Below are 18,127 nucleotides of genomic sequence, written 5' to 3'. Positions count from 1 at the left end.
TAGTTATATTCTATCTTCTCTTCACATGCTGGTATTTACTTATCTTCCTTCTATATTTTTCATCATTATTTTTATTTTTTATTTTTTAAATCTTTGTACATTCTCCTCCAGTTGTAAGTCCTTCTCTCTGATATTCAGTGGTTCCTCGATTAAAGAACGGTCCTATTAACGAAATTTTGATTAACGAATTAGCTCCCATGAGGATCTTCAATTCCATTAACGAACAAACCTTCGATTAACGAAAGCCTTACGAGAAACACGCTTTGTTGTGCGCATCAGCTGATCGGCTAGTCCGCCAATACAGTAATTGGTTCTATGTTTACATTCGTTTCCAGTGGAGTATATATCAAGAAAGTTGTGCTCTTGAATATTTTTTTATTTTTTATTTTTAGTTAACATATTGATAATATATACAGTGCAGGGAACAGTTTTTGTGTGTCAATCAGCTGATCGAATCACCCACCAACGCTTCTCAGTTTAACTTTGTTTACAGTGGAGTGAACATCCAGTTTGTTGGTCTCTTGAATATTTTTGCATTTTTACATTAAAATTATTGGTCATTCTGAAATTTAGTTCACATATTGATAATATACAGTACAGAAATTATTATGAAACATGAAGAAGGCATTAGAACCCATGCACTCTGTAAAGAATATGGCATCATCATCGACTGCCTCTACAATCAGCTGTTTGATATGTAAACAAAGCTGTCGGGAATACGTCATATGCACCTCAAAGTAAGTTAAAATACAGTATTTTATTGTTTTTATTCATTATTATACTGTACAGTACAGTACTGTATTTAGTTTATATTTAATGTTTTGTTAATTCTATTACTGGTATACAGTACTTTGTATATGCTTTTTCTGTGAGTTGGAACCAATTACCCAATATCCCTTTGAAATAATAGGTTCGGTGAACAAAATTTTTGGTTAACAAACGATTCTGTGGAACCAATTGTGTTCATTAATCGAAGGACCACTGTGTATATATATATATATATATATATATATATATATATATATATATATATATATATATATATATATATATATATATATATATATATATATATATATATATATATATATATATATATATATATTCTTTTGTCTCATATTTTATCCTCTGGCTTAACTCCCACTTTTCATTTGCCTTCACATACATCTTTTTTTTATTGAAGTTTATTATATTTTTTTGTGCATTACAAGTAGTTTCATGGACCCAGATGGCTAGATGAATTGATTATAAAGTTAGGTTAAGATAAAGTATTTGTGTACTGTCATTACATTTTTTAATATAAAGTTGAGTACTTAATAAAGTATAGATATGAGACAAGTTAGTCCTACCATATATCCTGAGAGACAAGGAGCAGTGAAGGATTTTTCATATTTCTTAACCATGATTCAATTATTTTATTACTGTACAGGTGTATCGCATCTTACACATGGCAGCTGCCACACTTTCTCTTAACTCTTCAGAATCTAGCACCGTTTTCCTAAATTTTAACACTGTTTTCTTCTGTTCTTAACGGTTTCTTGTTTATTAAGTTTTGTTCTTAGTTTCCTCTTCCCACCATTATCCTAATGGCTGAGTTTGTCATCTAATACTACAGTAGAAGCAAATGCTGATCATAATACTGTACTTCAATGATAATAATTAACCACTTGTCTCACTCTCACTTTTGGTTCTTATCATATATTTATTAATGTTAACTCTTTATCCTTATTACTGTACTTTATCCTGTAGTTTTGTTTACTCAAATATATTATTAATTTTTAAAAGTAGTACATTGCATTACAGTACAGTACAAGCAAAACACAAATGCTTCCATTTTCTGAAAGTCAAACAAGCATGTGGACTTCCTCATAAAATACTACAGTATAAATGTTGCATTTTGGTGTTTTAGCACAAAGTATGTGAAGCTGATTGATAACTACCAAGCTACAATTAAACTTGCATGTATAACTTTGCTCTGAATGTGGGAATTGGCATATGAGAGGTAGCCACATTATCTGTCTCCTCTATGTACCTTCTGCTGTTTCTCTTCTCATGTACAGTACACCTCAGCATCTATCCTCTCTGGTGAACTAATGTGGTATTCTTCTCCATCTGTATTAATTGCCTTGTCCAGGACTTGTACTCTCTTATTTTTCTACATGCTGTATGTCTTCCATCATCACTTACAACTTTATGACCCCTACACACCTTTACCTGTATTGCAACATGTATCTCAGCTGAGTTTAGTCACTGTCACTGTAAACCACTTAGTATGGCTGTTCGTTTTTTATTCTATACCTGGCAATCCATTTTTTACCTCCCTTCTCTATTATTTTCCTATTTTTATATATTACTCTCTATCTTAATTACTATTAGTCCGTTCCCTGTGATGTTGCCCCATCGTATGGTTATTTTCATGGTGGGTTTTATTGATTGGTATTTGCTGATATGCTGAGTTGCTTGCATGTAGTGATGGTCATACTTGCTTCATGCTGAGAGTTCCATCAGTCCAAGTGCATGATCACTCGTTTGTTATGAATCTTTCCTCGAACCCTTAACGGCGTCCGTCATCATCGGAGAACATTTAATTTTTCTTGCGTTCCATTTTTGTGCACGTGGGGCCGGTGTAGGAAACCTTACCTGTCGTTTAAGGGTTAAGAAGTGTTTACTGCATGGAAAATAAGGTTTCTCCTATAACATTGTCTGTCATCATAGATCAGAACTAACTGTAGTTTGTAAATCAAAAATATTAATACCCTGTACAGGAACTTAACATGTTATTTTATGGATAATGCAATTAAATGTTTATTCTTCATTTGCCGATTAAGTTACAAAGCAGTAAGTTATGAGTGTATTGAGGGTGATCCGGCTGCACAGTTAGGATGACAAGACTGATGTTCAAAATGGAGGGAAACAAAACAAGTCAAGAGGATTAGGGAAGTAAGAGAAGCTGTAATAAAGGTTACAGCTACAAGACACCGTTGTTCTGAAGTGTTAGGTTCTTATGCTGCCTGAGGGTGGGTGGGGGAGGGATGCTGGAAGTCATTGTTGAAGTGAGAGGTCACGATTCAGCTGATGGTAGACAGGCCAAATCTGTATACAGTGAGTTCTGCTATAACGCGTGTTTTGATAACGCAAATTTGCTCTAACGCGATTTATGAATAGAGGAACGATATTTGTATAACGCGATTTTTGCTTACTATTTCTCCAATTTTGTGGTATTAACTGTGAATATGGTAAAGAAGAATATCTCCAAGAAGCGTTCTGGTGATCGAATTCCTGGTGATGATCGTAAAAGAAAGGATATAACACTTGAAGAGAAGCTCGATGTTATCAACCTCAAAATCACCCTTCTCCCCCATCAAGTTATATTCATATTTTTTCAAGGTAAAGTGTTACATTTACTGTATGATTTCATTATTAGATATGAATGTAACATTTATTTAGACTGTGCTATCCTTTGTGTTAGGCTAACTACTAAATTTTTTTCGATTTCGAGTAGTAATCTGCACCTAACCCTATTTTCTCCATAAGCCCTGTTATTTCTATTACGCGATTTTCTATAACACGATATTTTACAAGAACATAACTATCGCGTTATAGCAGAACTGACTGTATACATGTAACGTTAACTGAAATATCTTCAAGTTGGTCTATCAGAAATGTTATTAGATGTAAATGATTATATTTTATAGTTTGGGGACAATTTTATTCTTATCTATATTAAGTTACCATAAATAAGATACTGTCTTAACAATGTTTTTGGATTTGACAATTATATAACCTGTGAGAGAACATAACCATTTGTACCTTACACTCACCAGAAATAGAGGGACCATAGTTAGATAATGCATTGTTATTAATAGCTTTTCTCATCCAATTGATTCAGGATACTGTACAATGCATCAGCTGGATAAGAAAGACTACAGGTAGCAGAACATTACCTGACTGTTTCTCTCTAGCCAGTGTACCAACCAGTAAACTACAGCCTCTCTCTTGATGGCTTCAGACAGGGGGGCTACTGGTTAAGTTCTCTCACCTGACTCTTGCTTCCTCCTCTGTCAACCAATGGGATTTCACGTTTCAGTCCACTGTTTAGAAGTGACATCGGGTTAGCAGATGACATTTGACTGACAATGTAAATGAAACAGTTGCATGGTGATGTGTAGGGTGTTATATAGCATAGGGAGTTATAGACTTATAAGACATTGAGCAGCACAATGTATATTTTTTTTTTTTTTTTTTATAAAGGGATTAGCCCACCCGGGCACAGGTCACTGACCCACATCGGAACCTAGGGGGCGAAAATTTAATAATAGTAATTCATAGTAAATAAAATTTATAATAAAAAGTAAAATAAAATAATAATAATAATAATAATAACACTGTAATAATGATAATAAAGAAAAGAAAAATAATAATCAATAGTGAGAAACGCTAGATGTATAGTATGTTGTGTTGTCAATAGTAAGAGAAACAATTGAGACCCTGCAATTGTGTGTAAATGAGGCAGAAAGACAGATGAGCAACCTGGGACTTGGTCACAATATTCGTGATGCCATATGGCAGCAGGGTCTACCATTAGACAACACATTATGCTTCCAATATCTTCCCAGGCGTTAGTACCTCCCTGTTTGGTAGCTGTTACACAGCATATTTAGTGGATCTGCTCTCTTGGATAAAACATCAGGACCACAGCACTACACCTGACGCCACCACTAGACCTCAGATAAGTGAATTAAGCCAACTGACCTCACCGCTTGACCTTGCACCTCCAAGAACCACAGTACTATACCAGAGACTTTGCCTGACAAGGAGTACACCTTTTCACATATCCGTTGAGACATTGTTACATAACTATTTGACAAATTTCATAACCGAATGACAGAACACATATCGAATGACAATCTAAAATAACTGTTCGTTCATGCTAACGGAAGTGATTGACATAAGTTATGAAGTTGACAGACGTGAACAATAAACCGACAGTCTACATATAGTTTGAGAATGTAACAATTGGAGAATGACATACCACCAACAGTTATTTTAGATTGTCATTCGATATGTGTTCTGTCATTCGGTTATGAAATTTGTCAAATAGTTATGTAACAATGTCTCAACGGATATGTGAAAAGGTGTATTATAAAAATATGAATTAGGAGAGCTTATGATTGAAGTAGGGTAGTAGGACTTCTGTTTTGTGACTTGTAACTTGACATGCAGTATGGGAAGGGGATCAAGGAGGTCTCCTCCAGGAAATTTTAGTTACTTTTTCTCTGCAAAATGGTGACATCTGATGCACTTTGAGGTCAGTTTCTGTGGTCTTCCTAGATATGAACTTTGGAAATTCATCCTTTGCACAATGTAACAGTCTCATCGAACTTCATGTGTAGGTAAGTACATACTCATAATGTATATTTGCTGTAATATTGATTTCTCATTATTTTTGAATGCACACCATGTAATCTTGAGTTGTCCTCAATTCTGGTGTAACACGCATACACCTGATGGTCCTCAGCAGCCTCAAGAATACTTCACACATGAAAGTCAGAATCTGTAACAGCAGTCTGAGGACATTCATGTAATCTACTAAATACTGAAATGAACACAAAGAACTTATTGGTACAAAGCTAATGCTATTACCGGTATGTGCAGTTCAGCAATTAGCCTGACTGGTCACTTAATCAAGGTGTCATCCTGAGGTGTGAGAAGTGATGACGTTGGCCCACCAAGCTGTCTTTATAAGTCCCCAAGCATCAATCAGTTCCCTTTTCATTGCCATGTTGATTTTTATTGCTAGTGGTTCATTAATTGTACAAAGTAAATGAAAGACATTATATGATAGGATATAATCCAGGTGGTGCCAGAGGACTGCGCTGAGAGATTGGCCAGTCAAAATATAACTTGGGCATATGTCTCTGAGAAATTTAACAGTTCGCCATTTTGACTGAACTTTTCAAACAGTTTAGTAATTCCATTTTAGGTGAGTCACATTATAACGCAGTGTCATGGCTCAGATTATATCAAGATAAGATTTATTGTAAGAGTTTCACTCCATACACTGGTCTTGCATTACATTACTAGCCTGACCCCAGGCTCTTTCTTCAAATAGAATTTCAGAATCAGTCTTCCCTTTTAATGACAAGATGTATGTACCTGTAAATAACTATAAAAATAACTGTACTGTGTGGAGGCACAATAAGATGACATAAGTACAGAAAGATATGTGGAAAGAGTGAATGAGTGTTTATAAGTAGAATTTGTTTGTACAGTATAATAAACGGGAGAGAAAAGTATAGGTACTGTAGCTGTGTCTTTCGGCAGTTCAACATTTTTTATCTGGTGAGAATACTCATATCTCTCTCTCTCTCTAACCATCAAAAAGTTGTTTTTTTTCAGTGGACTACAATATTTATAAAAATCAGTTCTTGTTCCCAAATGCAGTCAAACACTCCATTGTCTCTCCTGTAGAGCCGATGCTTCAGGGAAATGCATACACACTGCCTAACAGATTTTCGTGTAGAGATCGTGAAAGCATTGTCCGAGTAGTTGTTGATGTGCGAGGTCTCTCACAAATATATGTTTCTTATCATATGTAAAACTTTTAAGAACAGTTATAGGGGAAACGTTCACCTGTCTTGTTTATAGCCTTCATGTTGCCATTGTTGTGTTGTCGTTGTTACTGTTCTGTTGTTAGCAACGTCAGTACATGGACAAAAATTCACGGGTTAGGGTTAGGCAAGGGTAAGTGAGTTTTTGTCCTACCTTCACCATCATCAGCAGGTATCAGATACTGTCTATACATACAGTACCTTGATCACTACATAACTCTCCCATAGAACCACATTTGTACAGTACAGATATATAAATGTGTTCTTGATCTCTGTGTCTTGTGTGTTATATCACATCAGCTTCTTATTACCATTAGCATCAACTTCTTTACTATTAGAAGATATCCACATGAAAAAATATCACTTACCAATCACACTGAGTGGCCTTGTGTTCAGTGACTTACGGAGAAACGTTATCTTTTCATCACATGATCTCATAAACTGTACTGATGGTATACTTGTTGCCTGTGCTACGTGCGTGTATTTGCTTGTTGCTCCATTTGTATGTTGCGCCTTTTAATTAAAGTTACTGTGCAGCATGTTGGCTTGAGGTATTTACGTGGCCTCGGCTATATAACACTAAGCTTCATTTTCTCTCTTGTGCTCTTAGACAGGTATTAAACATTACTCAAAACCAAATTTTCTTTCGGTGTTCTAAGTAGTTATGAATTGTCTGTTATTTTTAGATTTTTTCCCGAATACAGAATAAAAAGATATACTGTACAGTAGAACGTCGATATAACAGGACATATGATCCAAGAGAGGTCGCCGCTTTAAACCGAATTCACACTAAATCGAAGTGTTGTTTAAATGGAATAATTTAGTTTGGTACTTGAGAGAAACACAAGATATTAAAAAGACTGAGAGTCTACCCAGATGCACCTCAACCCCTCTCCTAGAATAAACAAAACATTTGTTTTTTGTAGTATTATGTTAAAACAAACACTCATAAATCAACACAGCTAAAATTAAGGGATGCGAAATGGTCTGTTTACTGGCTGGGAAGATGGGGGAAGAGGGAGGGAGGTGAGGTGATATGTTTGACAGTTGATGCCAAGGTTCTAGTGCTTATTTATTTATCTGTCCTTAAGAGTGACTTGAAGTTTTTCTCTTTTAAAACGTCACTGAACTGACATGGGAGAATATAATTAACATTGCTGGCATTCTTATAAGATAGTGATTAATTTGAATATAAACATGCTATAGCTCGCATTAGACATACAAATTTTAGTTATAATTTAAGAATTTTATTACAGAGCAAAAAATTTTATCTCTTGTGCAAAATATATGACGTTTATATTCAAATAATTCGCTGTCTTGCAAGGATTCCAGCAAGACAAATTATATATAACTAACTTTAGTCTGAATTTTATAAGATAAAAACTTTCAGCCTAAAACACCAAACCCTGGCTGGGAAGATGGGGGGAAGGGAGTGAGGGGAGGGAAGTGAAGTGACAGTCGGCCATTTTTTTAAACACTCGGGTTACTTATTAGTAACCCGAAAGTTCCCTCCGAGCCGTAATCCATTTTTTAAAACCAAATTTTGTCGGGTTACCATTTGGTAGTCCAACAATATTATTGGAAAGTTCGGGATAAGTCCTCAGGTGTGGGTAGGCACACGAAAGACTTATCCCGAATGTTCAAACTAGTTATATATGAATAGAAAACGTCACTGAAATATAATATATGTAAATTAAGATGAGATAATAAAGAAAACAAATATTTAAATGTCCTAATAACCGGTTCCAATGGAAATGTATACTGTATATTTTTAAGAGACCGCCGTCTACCACCGTAATGTTTTGCCTTCAACTCCGAAGATTTTTCATCTACCCATCGTCCTTCTCCAATTTTATCAAGCATTGCATTTCTACAATCCTCCTCTTATGGCTTCAAGTTTGTTAAAAAACGCACTTTTCTTTGTGATAGATAGATGTAATGCCATTTCCAATTCGCCAATATATTATACTATAGGAAAAATATAAGATGAGCCAAACATACTAGGTAGGTTGCTGAGGTAATAGTTTACGGTCATCTGTGACCCACGCTGATAATTACCATGAAAGAAATTTCTCCTGCTATATTTCACTGTTTGGGTTGTTGTTGTTCCGGTTGTGTTTAGGTTCTACCATTATTTGTAAGTTTAGATTAGGTTACGTAAAATATTTTTTTAGATGAAATGTTTGAACTCAGGGTTAGAAAAAAGTGCCAAAATTGATTAATGATGTTTTCAATCACTCGATTTAAATCGTGTCAGTCGTATCTCACATCACCGGAACAACAATAAACAAAAGTTAAATATACTATGGACAAATTTCTTAAAGAAATACTCTGTAATAGCTGTGCTACACGCCTGTAAACTATTATCAAAAGTAATTTGTCTTTTATGCAGTAGTTACCGCAATATATAGATAATAGATGTTAAATTTTTTTTTTTTTCCTCAGGCTGACATTATAGGATTCTGGTATTGTTATTAGAGACCATCAAAATCCTTTTGCTTATCTCTCTGAGGAGGAGTTCATCAAGAGGTATAGGCTGTCCTTCAAGAAGGACGAGGCAAAAAGTTCTGGTGTTACTATTGTATGCGGTCTACAAGATAATTGGGTTAAGTTAGCTTAGGTCAGGTCAGGTCAGGTCAGGTTAGGTAAAATTAGGTTAGGTTAGATAAAGTTTGGTTAGGTTAGGATAGACTAAATATATCTTTGTAGACGGAAACTCTAAATCTTGGATTTGGGCAGTTGTTTAGAAGTGTATTGGGTATTTATTCAATGTTATGCAGTGATGCAAAAAAAGGAGGGGGGGGGGACATCACCACTATACAGTACTCAGCACCCATGAAAACCCCTAAACCCACCTCCCATGTATAATAATACCACCAGGCCATAATTACAGTGCAGTAATATCTTCATTACCCAGAATTCGTTAATACGTACTCAGAATTTAAATTGGCTTGGAGTTTTTATGGGAAAATTTTCAACATTCCGGGTCTGTGAACAAGTTTTCAAGGTTGAAAATCGGTTTAATTTTTTTTTTTTTTTATTCCGAAAACTCTCTTAAATTAGATTCCAGGCCTTGGAGCAAATTTCTAGGTTAAATATCAGGCACATTTTCTGGAAATTTTTATGAAAACTTCCTGAAACTCTCCGAGTTTTTTCCTGGGTCTCCGAGGATGAAATAATGTTTAAACTCGAAAACTTTTACATATAACTGGAAAAATTCTAGGGATGTGGGATTTTTCATGGTTTGAGAGTCTTCTTGTTATCTGGAAGTCTCTCATCCCTGGAAGAGCTCTGCACCAATTATTCCGGCTAACGGGGATATTACCTGTATGTTGCACTTTACGGAGGGTGATTCTCTGGAGAACTTAAAATGTAACACAGTAATAAATATCATCATAAGAGACCTGTTGTTTACTATAATCAAGATATGCAATGTTAGACAAAACAGTAAATAAAAAAAATATATACAGTATATATCCTACTGGATGCAGTATTCCACACACCTGCAACTCCTAACTGCATTGAGATACTTTAGCAGTGGCAGCTTCCAAATTAGTATGGCAGAATGTTTTAAGATTTCTGTGTCATCAATTTACAAGTTTATCATAACCTATGCACCTATTTTAACCCTTACGGCAAAAGATTACATCCACTTTCCAGAATCAGTCAACATACAAAACCTTGTAGACGAATTTCACACCGTTGTAGAGATGTCTGGTGTATTTGGCTGCATTGGTGGGTTTCATATCCCTATTAGAAGCCCTGGAGGGAACACAGCTGAACTACATCGAAGTAGAAGGGGGTGTAATTGATACATGGTTTTGATTTGTATAATGTAGTTTGTTTGAAAGTAGAGCAAGTATAAGGGCAAATGGAAGCATTATTTGTTTGGTAAAAAAATTGTTTTAGAGAATAGATTTTATTTTCAAGGTTATTTTCCAATAAATTTTTTGTCTTCAAATAACACATTTTATTTCCTCCAAACATTATCACAGTACAACTTGAAACAGTATTTCAATTCAAACAAAATTAAAAAGGGATTACACAGTACATTACAGTATATGTATATGTAAAATTATATTCAAACAGTTTTAGTATTTTGCTTGAAATAATAAATGTACACATTTTTAAAGGCTTCAAAGTACTACAGTATACTGTGTCAGAAATCCATAAACAATTTTAGTTCCTCTAAATAAGAACAAGCAGTAAAACTAATTTTATCACAGTACCTGTACAGTCCTGTATATAAATTAATAGTAATCATACTTAGTTTGAAATTGCAAATACCTGTACAGTTATAGCAATTATCATTCTTGAAAGATTTTAGAAGTGCTGTACTGTACCTGTATTTAAATTGTAATTTAAGTACAAAAGAAATGTGAAATAAAAGAATGATAAAATTCCCCAATAAGTATGAGTAGTATATAATGCACAGTATATTGTATATGAAATTCTAGCAAAAATATATGTTGAATCTATTTTGGTTCACAAAAAGTAAAAGAACAAAAAATCATAACAAATGTTTGATCATACAAAATATGATTTCACATCTCCATTAAGTGCAAAAATAAAACAGTAAACAGAGATAAAGAAAGTACAGTACAATTAAATTTTTCCAATAAGTATGAGTGTACGATACACAGTATCACAGTACTGTTTATTGTATCTGACATTATATAACAAATTAAGTTGAAAGAATCTATTATTTTTCACAAAAGAAAAAAAAAACATAATGTTGGAACAAAAAATATTTCATATTCTCCATTAAGTGCCTAAGAAAAAATAGTAAACAGAGAGAGAAAAAAATCACAGTTTATACATTATCAATTATGACACTGATGGCAAAGTCTCCATAATTTAACTTGATTGCCAGAGGTGGAATTATGGCTGCACTCTTGACATATGCCACTGGTCAACAACTCTAATGCTTGCTCTAAATACATTACGCACAGATTGGGCTGATAATGTACTGTACATACTAGTGAAGGCCTTTAAAGCCTCCAATATAGCACCATTCAGTTCTTGTGTACTGTCCTTAATAATGGCAATGAAGCATTCATTCCTCTTGTTCACCTGCTTCCTTCTCTTCCCCCCATGACTGGATGTTGATGCTGCTGTTGGTGACACGGGTGATCCTTATGTTGGATCAGTTGATCTAAGTGTTCCTGCTGGTGCAGACGCTGGCATAATTGGTGGTGATGTCTGCCTTCTCCCTTGAAGACGAACTTTTATCTCCACAACTCATGTTTCTGCTTCAATTTTGGCGTGCAGATCGACCTGGTTTGTTTATATTTATCTTGGATAAGGCGTACCAACCCTCTCGAGTTGCGGCGTTCGGGTTACTAAATACTGTAGTAACCCGATGTTCGGGATTGATATTCAAGTTTGACGAAACCATTTGACGGGTTACCAAACAGTAACCCGACATTCGGGATTGCTCTTCGGGCTTGCTGCCCCGAGTGTTTAAAAAAATGGCCGAGTGACATGTTTGACAGTTGGCGCCGAAGGTCTAGTGAAGTATTTATTTGTTTATTTATGTCCTTTAGCTTGAGTTTATGTTTTTTACTTATAAAATGTCACAGAAGTGACCGGGGAGAATATAATTTACATTGCTGGAATTCTTATAAGACGTGACCGATCGCCCAAATGGCTAACGAGCTAATCAGTGGTGAAGAGGATAAAAGTAAAAGTAAAAGTGATTAATTTGAATATAAACATGCTATAGTTTGCACTAGACAAAAATTTTAGTAATCATTTAGTACATTATTTTGAGTACTGTACATGTTCAGTACAGCTTTGCCCTTAGGACAGTGTAGCGTGCCCAGAGAAACATTAGGCGCAAAATTTTAAATATGATGGTCCAGATTGACTCACGCAGAATAGGAAAGATTCGCTCTAAATTAAAGTATTGTCCTTAATTGTGGGTGTCGCTTTAAGTCAATAATCCTAAATTGAATCGCTTTAATCGACGTTCTACTGTATACTGTATAGGTGATAAATGAACAGGATTTTAACATGTGTATTGTATCATTATTATTGACCCAGTATACATCAAGGGCGGATCCATGTACTATATTGTCTTGAGATAATTGGCAGTAGACGTTAAGGAGAAGGTCATCACTTTAATTCCTGATATTTTTATTTCATGATATCGTCATTGATCTGTTTGCTTTAATGCATACATCAAGAGGATACAGTAACAGCCCTTTGAAGACAATTGTTTATGCTGTCATCCTCCTTTCAAGCTATAAACCTTTAAGACATTGGTTTAAGCTACTAGCTATATAATCCTTTGAAGCAATAGCATTACAGTATAGTTTAAACCATCGTTCTCAAAACCAATACTGTATACTGTACTGTAGTTTAAACAATTGTCTTTGAAGCATGATAGTTTACACCATTGTTCTAAGAGCATTTTAGCTTAAATCATCCTCTTCAAGAACCGTATACAGTAGTTTAAACCATCATCCTCAAAACCTTAAAATTTAAACCATCATCCTCAAAACCTTGTATAATTTAATTGATCATTCTCAAAGCATTATAGTTTAAACCATTGTCTTTTAAGCATTATACTGTTTAAACCATCATTCTCTAAGTGTTAACTAGTCCTGGATCCCCCTTATTTATCTCCCTGTGTCCAATGAGTTGCTTGCTTAAACGTTGAAATCTACGTTCTGTCTGTGTGGAAATTTTGCTCTCTGTAAAAAATAATTTTTCTGTCTGGGTGTGTGTTGGATTAGCTTAATTGTTTATACATGTAAATAGAACGAGTGTTATTGTAACATTGTTGAGGATTAATTTATATAATGCACAATGATTTTAATTAATCAGTGTATGAGATGTTATTTGTTTGGATGTTAATGAAGGAGTTTGTGTATACAGATTTTAACAGTAATGAATTCATGTTTGTAGTTGATTAACCACTTTTTACACTATTTAGCATCCATGTATGAAAAGGGTGAGGACATTAGTTGATACTGTCACTGTGGCTTACTGTGACCTCTTGTAGTAAATAATGTATTAATTTACTTATTATGGTCAAAAGTTTCTAAAATTTTCTATGCAGTACAGAACTGTAATTTGCTATTATTTTTGTGATTTAATGGATAACTTAATTGGATATTTAAATGAATTGTTTTATAGTAATGTACTGTAGTCTGTAACATAATGTAATGGAAAGTTAAATCTTAGTTTTTATATTGATAAAAGATAAAGAACTTTACAAATTAATTTTTGATACAATTACTTATTATATAAGACACAAAATTTTCCCCCCAAAAGCTGTAAAGTTGGAGCACTTCCATCACCATCTGTGTGGTCATCATCAGCAGTAAGATCCTCAGTGACATATTAGATATAATGTACCATTGTAACAGAACTGATGAATAATGGCCATCCCAATTTTTTCATTTACAGACAAGTCTTGCAAGTGCTGTTTCGTATGACGTTCATGGCCAGTGGTACCAATACCTTGGTAACTACAAAGGCACAGTGGTCTGTCTTAAGTCCATGCCACTGAACCGGAGGAGACCAGAACTCACTCGTAATACTATGATAGAAATGAGGTTAGCTTTTGTCAGCTGACCATATTACATAAGAACCCAACTCTCTTTTTTTTTTCTCTCTTTTTTTTTAGTCAAATAAAATCAATATGTATTCTTTTTGCTATTTTTTATTATTCATTAAAATAATTTTCTTATGATTCACATGTACTTTTCTATATCGGTTAAGTTTCTCTCTCAGTCAGTATAAATTTTCCCAGAGGAGTGTTGTAATCCCAGCCTCTCTGCCCTGCTTTATATATACATTATTTAAATGTGTCTGAAATCCTTAAATATTTACCATAACTGAGTGGTGGAGTATTTGTCTCACAAGGAAAGGATTATGGGTTTATTTACAAGCCATAGTCGAGGACAGGGTTCATTCCCTGTACACTAGCCCGAGCATACTTAGTAAGAAATAACTTATATCATTGCCCTCTCCTCCAGAAATATGCGGGAAATGAAACAAGACAATGTTTGTTCCTTTATTGGAGCATATGTTGAACTGAGGAGAGCAGCACATGGGGAACACAGTAAGGTGACACTAGTAACAGAGTACTGTGCCAGAGGATCACTACTTGATATACTTGCCCTGGAAGACATCAAACTGGATTGTCTCTTCATATCCTCCCTTGTTCATGACCTTTTAAGGGTAAGTTGAAACACAACATAACTCAAGGGAAGATCCAAGCTTCCGATAATGGGAAGATCAAGCATGGATGAGAGAGAGGAGGCGTAGTCAGTGCTGCAGGGAAAGTTTAAATTACATTTCCTTTAACTAATGTAAATATCATTACTTTTCATCATCATGTTATCATTTCATAGGGTGATACTACACAGCTATAAAGCTTTCATATGTTTTCTAAACCACTCGGTCATAACGTGTGGTTTTGTGTATGCGTATATTGACAGATAGATATTTTTGTCCTTTTATCAATTAATCCACATCATTGAGTCACTTAGAGAGTATAATTATCATTCATATTTTATACATTAAAATCTTAAACCATCAGAAATAAGTATAATATCTGTACCTATTGATTGTAGAAATATCTTTGTTAAATGTTTCTCTGTTGCTGAATCCTTTTTTTTTTTCCAGGGGATGATATTCTTACATTCACATTTAGGTCCTCATGGTAATCTAAAGTCCTCCAACTGTGTGGTGAATAGCAGATGGGTTCTCCAGATCACTGACTATGGCCTCCATGACCTGCGTTGTGAAAGCCTTCGTAATCTTGAGAGGGAAGACCACGACCAATTTGACCGGCGTATGTATTGTGTTGACTTTTCATCGTCCAGTAGGGTTTATAGAGAATACAATTATAGAGACAGTTACTTCAGATACACAGTGTACAATCTAACCGTCACATAATAAGATCGGTAACAATAAAGTTTACGATGACTATTTTTTACTAGTTTTTTCCCCAGATGTCTCACGATAACCATAACCAACTCTTCCCTCATACAACGTCATTCTTTCCTCCTGCTGTAGTTACCCTCACAGCACAGTCCCCCAAGATTCTGTTTGTTTTATTCTCGTTACTGCTCGTACCCAAACATCACTCATCAGCAGCGCTTCCTACTCTACAAACCACTCAACACCGTGTTCTCTGAATATAGATGTCTGTCATTGTTTCCTAGATGTCTCTCCCTCTCCTCTCCAGTGCCTCCCCCACCTTAAACTACTCTGTTAGTCGTCCATTTCTCTTCTAACTGCCACAACTGAATTAACACTTTTTTACTGATTCTTCATTTCCTATTCTTATTGTAAACGAAGTTATGCAGTCACACTCTGTAGTTTAAAGAAAATTATATATTGTTAATTACCTGCACAGCTTGGCATCATAAATGACATAGGTGATTGGAGATTTAGCCTCAGGTGTAGTCCTCTTCAGTAGCTACAGGCCATGCAGTGGTGTACAAAAGATGACAGAAACATGGCTGTAGGAGAACAACTTTCTTCCCACTGGTTATATTCACCTGTGTCCATGAAGAGTGACAGGTGAAGTGTTTGGTGATACTGTACTGAGTGTTCATAGTACAGTACAGTACCCAGGACCACAAGTGCAGGTTATCGTACTATTCAGGGAAGTCATTAGTAATATTGGGTTTGTTGGAACAAAAACATTGTTGTAGCACAGACACCTCATGGTAATGATTTAGAATCTATTAAATGCCTGTATTAGACTCCCCTTATTACAGTATAATTCACAAGTATTTTGCATTGGACAAGACTTTTTATTATGCTTTTTTGCTTTGTTTGGTATTATGTCTTTCAGTTACTTATATGTATTCATCCCATCTCTCAGACATGCTGTGGAGAGCTCCAGAACTTCTTCGTGCTGGCATAGAGGTGCCAGGAACCAAGGAAGGAGATGTTTACTCCTTTGCTATAATACTTCATGAAATAATTGGCCGCCAAGGGCCGTATGACACATATGAACCTGATACAGACGTGGCTTCAGGTCAGTAATTACAGCTCATGAAATGTTTTAAATCTCCAGATGTATCCGTCTCAGTTTTCCTGTTTTATTTTCGTCCTTCTGCAGCTCCACAGATTTCTATTAAAGTATGTTGTTAGTATACCTGCAACTGTCTGTATATATCATATTCTCTGTATATCATATACCTCCATTGTCTGTATACTGTGCATGCTAAGTCAATGCAAACTGCTATAACAGTTTTACTAAACAGATACTCGTATTGATCTTTCTATACAGATATATACATTTTTAAAAACTACTCATAAATTTACTTGTTACATTTACCCACACCTCAGTAAATTTGAGTGCTAGATGACCATTACTGTATTTAAATCTCTTATGCTTAGGTGTAAATTTAGAACATTACATGTACTGTATTAACCACTTATTCATGATTCCTCCCAGTGTAAGTACAGTAAAATGCCAGAGGTGTTTGGTACATCTAACTAGTTTTATGTTGTATTGGGATCACAGTACAAATTAGTGAGACAGATTGTATAGCTGTATTGTGCTGGTGCAGTTGTTAGGGATATTATGCTATGGTCTGTGGGTGATATGAGTGGAGTTGAGGCAAGAGATTGCTTATATGATTGACACTAAAAAGATAAATCTGTGGTTGTAACTCTGTATAGGAATGATATAAGGACAAACAGAAATAGACATGAGAAATGGTTTGGGGTTTTCTCTGCAGTATGTGTAAGGAATGAATTGGCAAAGATATGGGAGAAGGAAATTTTGAGATGAAAATATAATGATCAGATCCCGATTGCTGTGTGTAAGAGCAGAGATGGAATAATTTAAGATTGTTGAGTTTATTGTTGGAGGATTTTTATGTGTACGGTACTATACCAGGGAATGGAAATGAACTTGATTTTAACCCTTTGTGAATAAGGATTTAACCCTTCGAGTATGATGGCTTAACCCTTTGAGTGTGATGCGTTAACCCTTTGAGGATGATGTTTTAACCCTTCAAGAATGAAAGGGTTAAAGTTGATAAATGAAGAAATGTTGTTTTAGGACAACCCTTATCATTTATGTGGTAATTGGGTCAAAGGTCAAGGTCGTGGTTTCTAAAATTGTAACATCATCTATAGTACCATGCACCAGTGTACCTTGCCCCTACAGTAATTACAAAAATATATGCATTGCTTCCTCTTTTCCTGAAGGTTTAAAAAAATTGAAGTTGGTTATCAGGAACTTGAACTTATCTGACCACTTGTTTTTGTTCCCTGATACTGTATATATATATATATATATTTTTTTTCCTTTTAGATATTATCAGGAAACTGAAGGATGGCTCAACAGTGACTGGCCCTCCATATCGGCCTGACCTCAACAAGATAGTGGGCATGCCTTATGGTTCCGATGAGTCTGTACGCGAGGCTATGCAAGCAGCCTGGGAAGAAAAACCTGCCGACAGACCAAATTTCCGTACGCTTAAGGGGAAACTCAAGAACATGAAAGATAAAAGGTCTGTAAAGTTTTTAATAAT

The 18,127-nt window shown here is 35.1% G+C and overlaps 1 protein-coding gene across 5 annotated transcripts in view; it reads left to right on the top strand.

Moving 5' to 3' along the window:
* Window positions 1–18,127, top strand: part of LOC121864966 (receptor-type guanylate cyclase Gyc76C-like) — a 74,545-nt gene that overhangs the window by 49,351 nt on the left and 7,067 nt on the right. For all 5 annotated transcript variants that reach the window (XM_042364193.1, XM_042364195.1, XM_042364192.1 and 2 more), the window contains 5 exons: window positions 14,028–14,176; window positions 14,600–14,804; window positions 15,252–15,420; window positions 16,462–16,617; window positions 17,908–18,106. In XM_042364193.1, the coding sequence (XP_042220127.1) occupies window positions 14,028–14,176; window positions 14,600–14,804; window positions 15,252–15,420; window positions 16,462–16,617; window positions 17,908–18,106 (878 nt within the window). The remainder of the gene's footprint in view (window positions 1–14,027; window positions 14,177–14,599; window positions 14,805–15,251; window positions 15,421–16,461; window positions 16,618–17,907; window positions 18,107–18,127) is intronic.

This window comes from Homarus americanus, unplaced genomic scaffold (genome assembly GCF_018991925.1).
Source record: "Homarus americanus isolate GMGI-L3 unplaced genomic scaffold, GMGI_Hamer_2.0 scaffold2539, whole genome shotgun sequence".
In the NCBI taxonomy this organism is placed as follows: Eukaryota; Metazoa; Arthropoda; class Malacostraca; order Decapoda; family Nephropidae; genus Homarus; species Homarus americanus.
The sequence above is the reverse complement of the archived record's forward strand: the minus strand, read 5'-3'. Positions and strand labels throughout refer to the sequence as shown.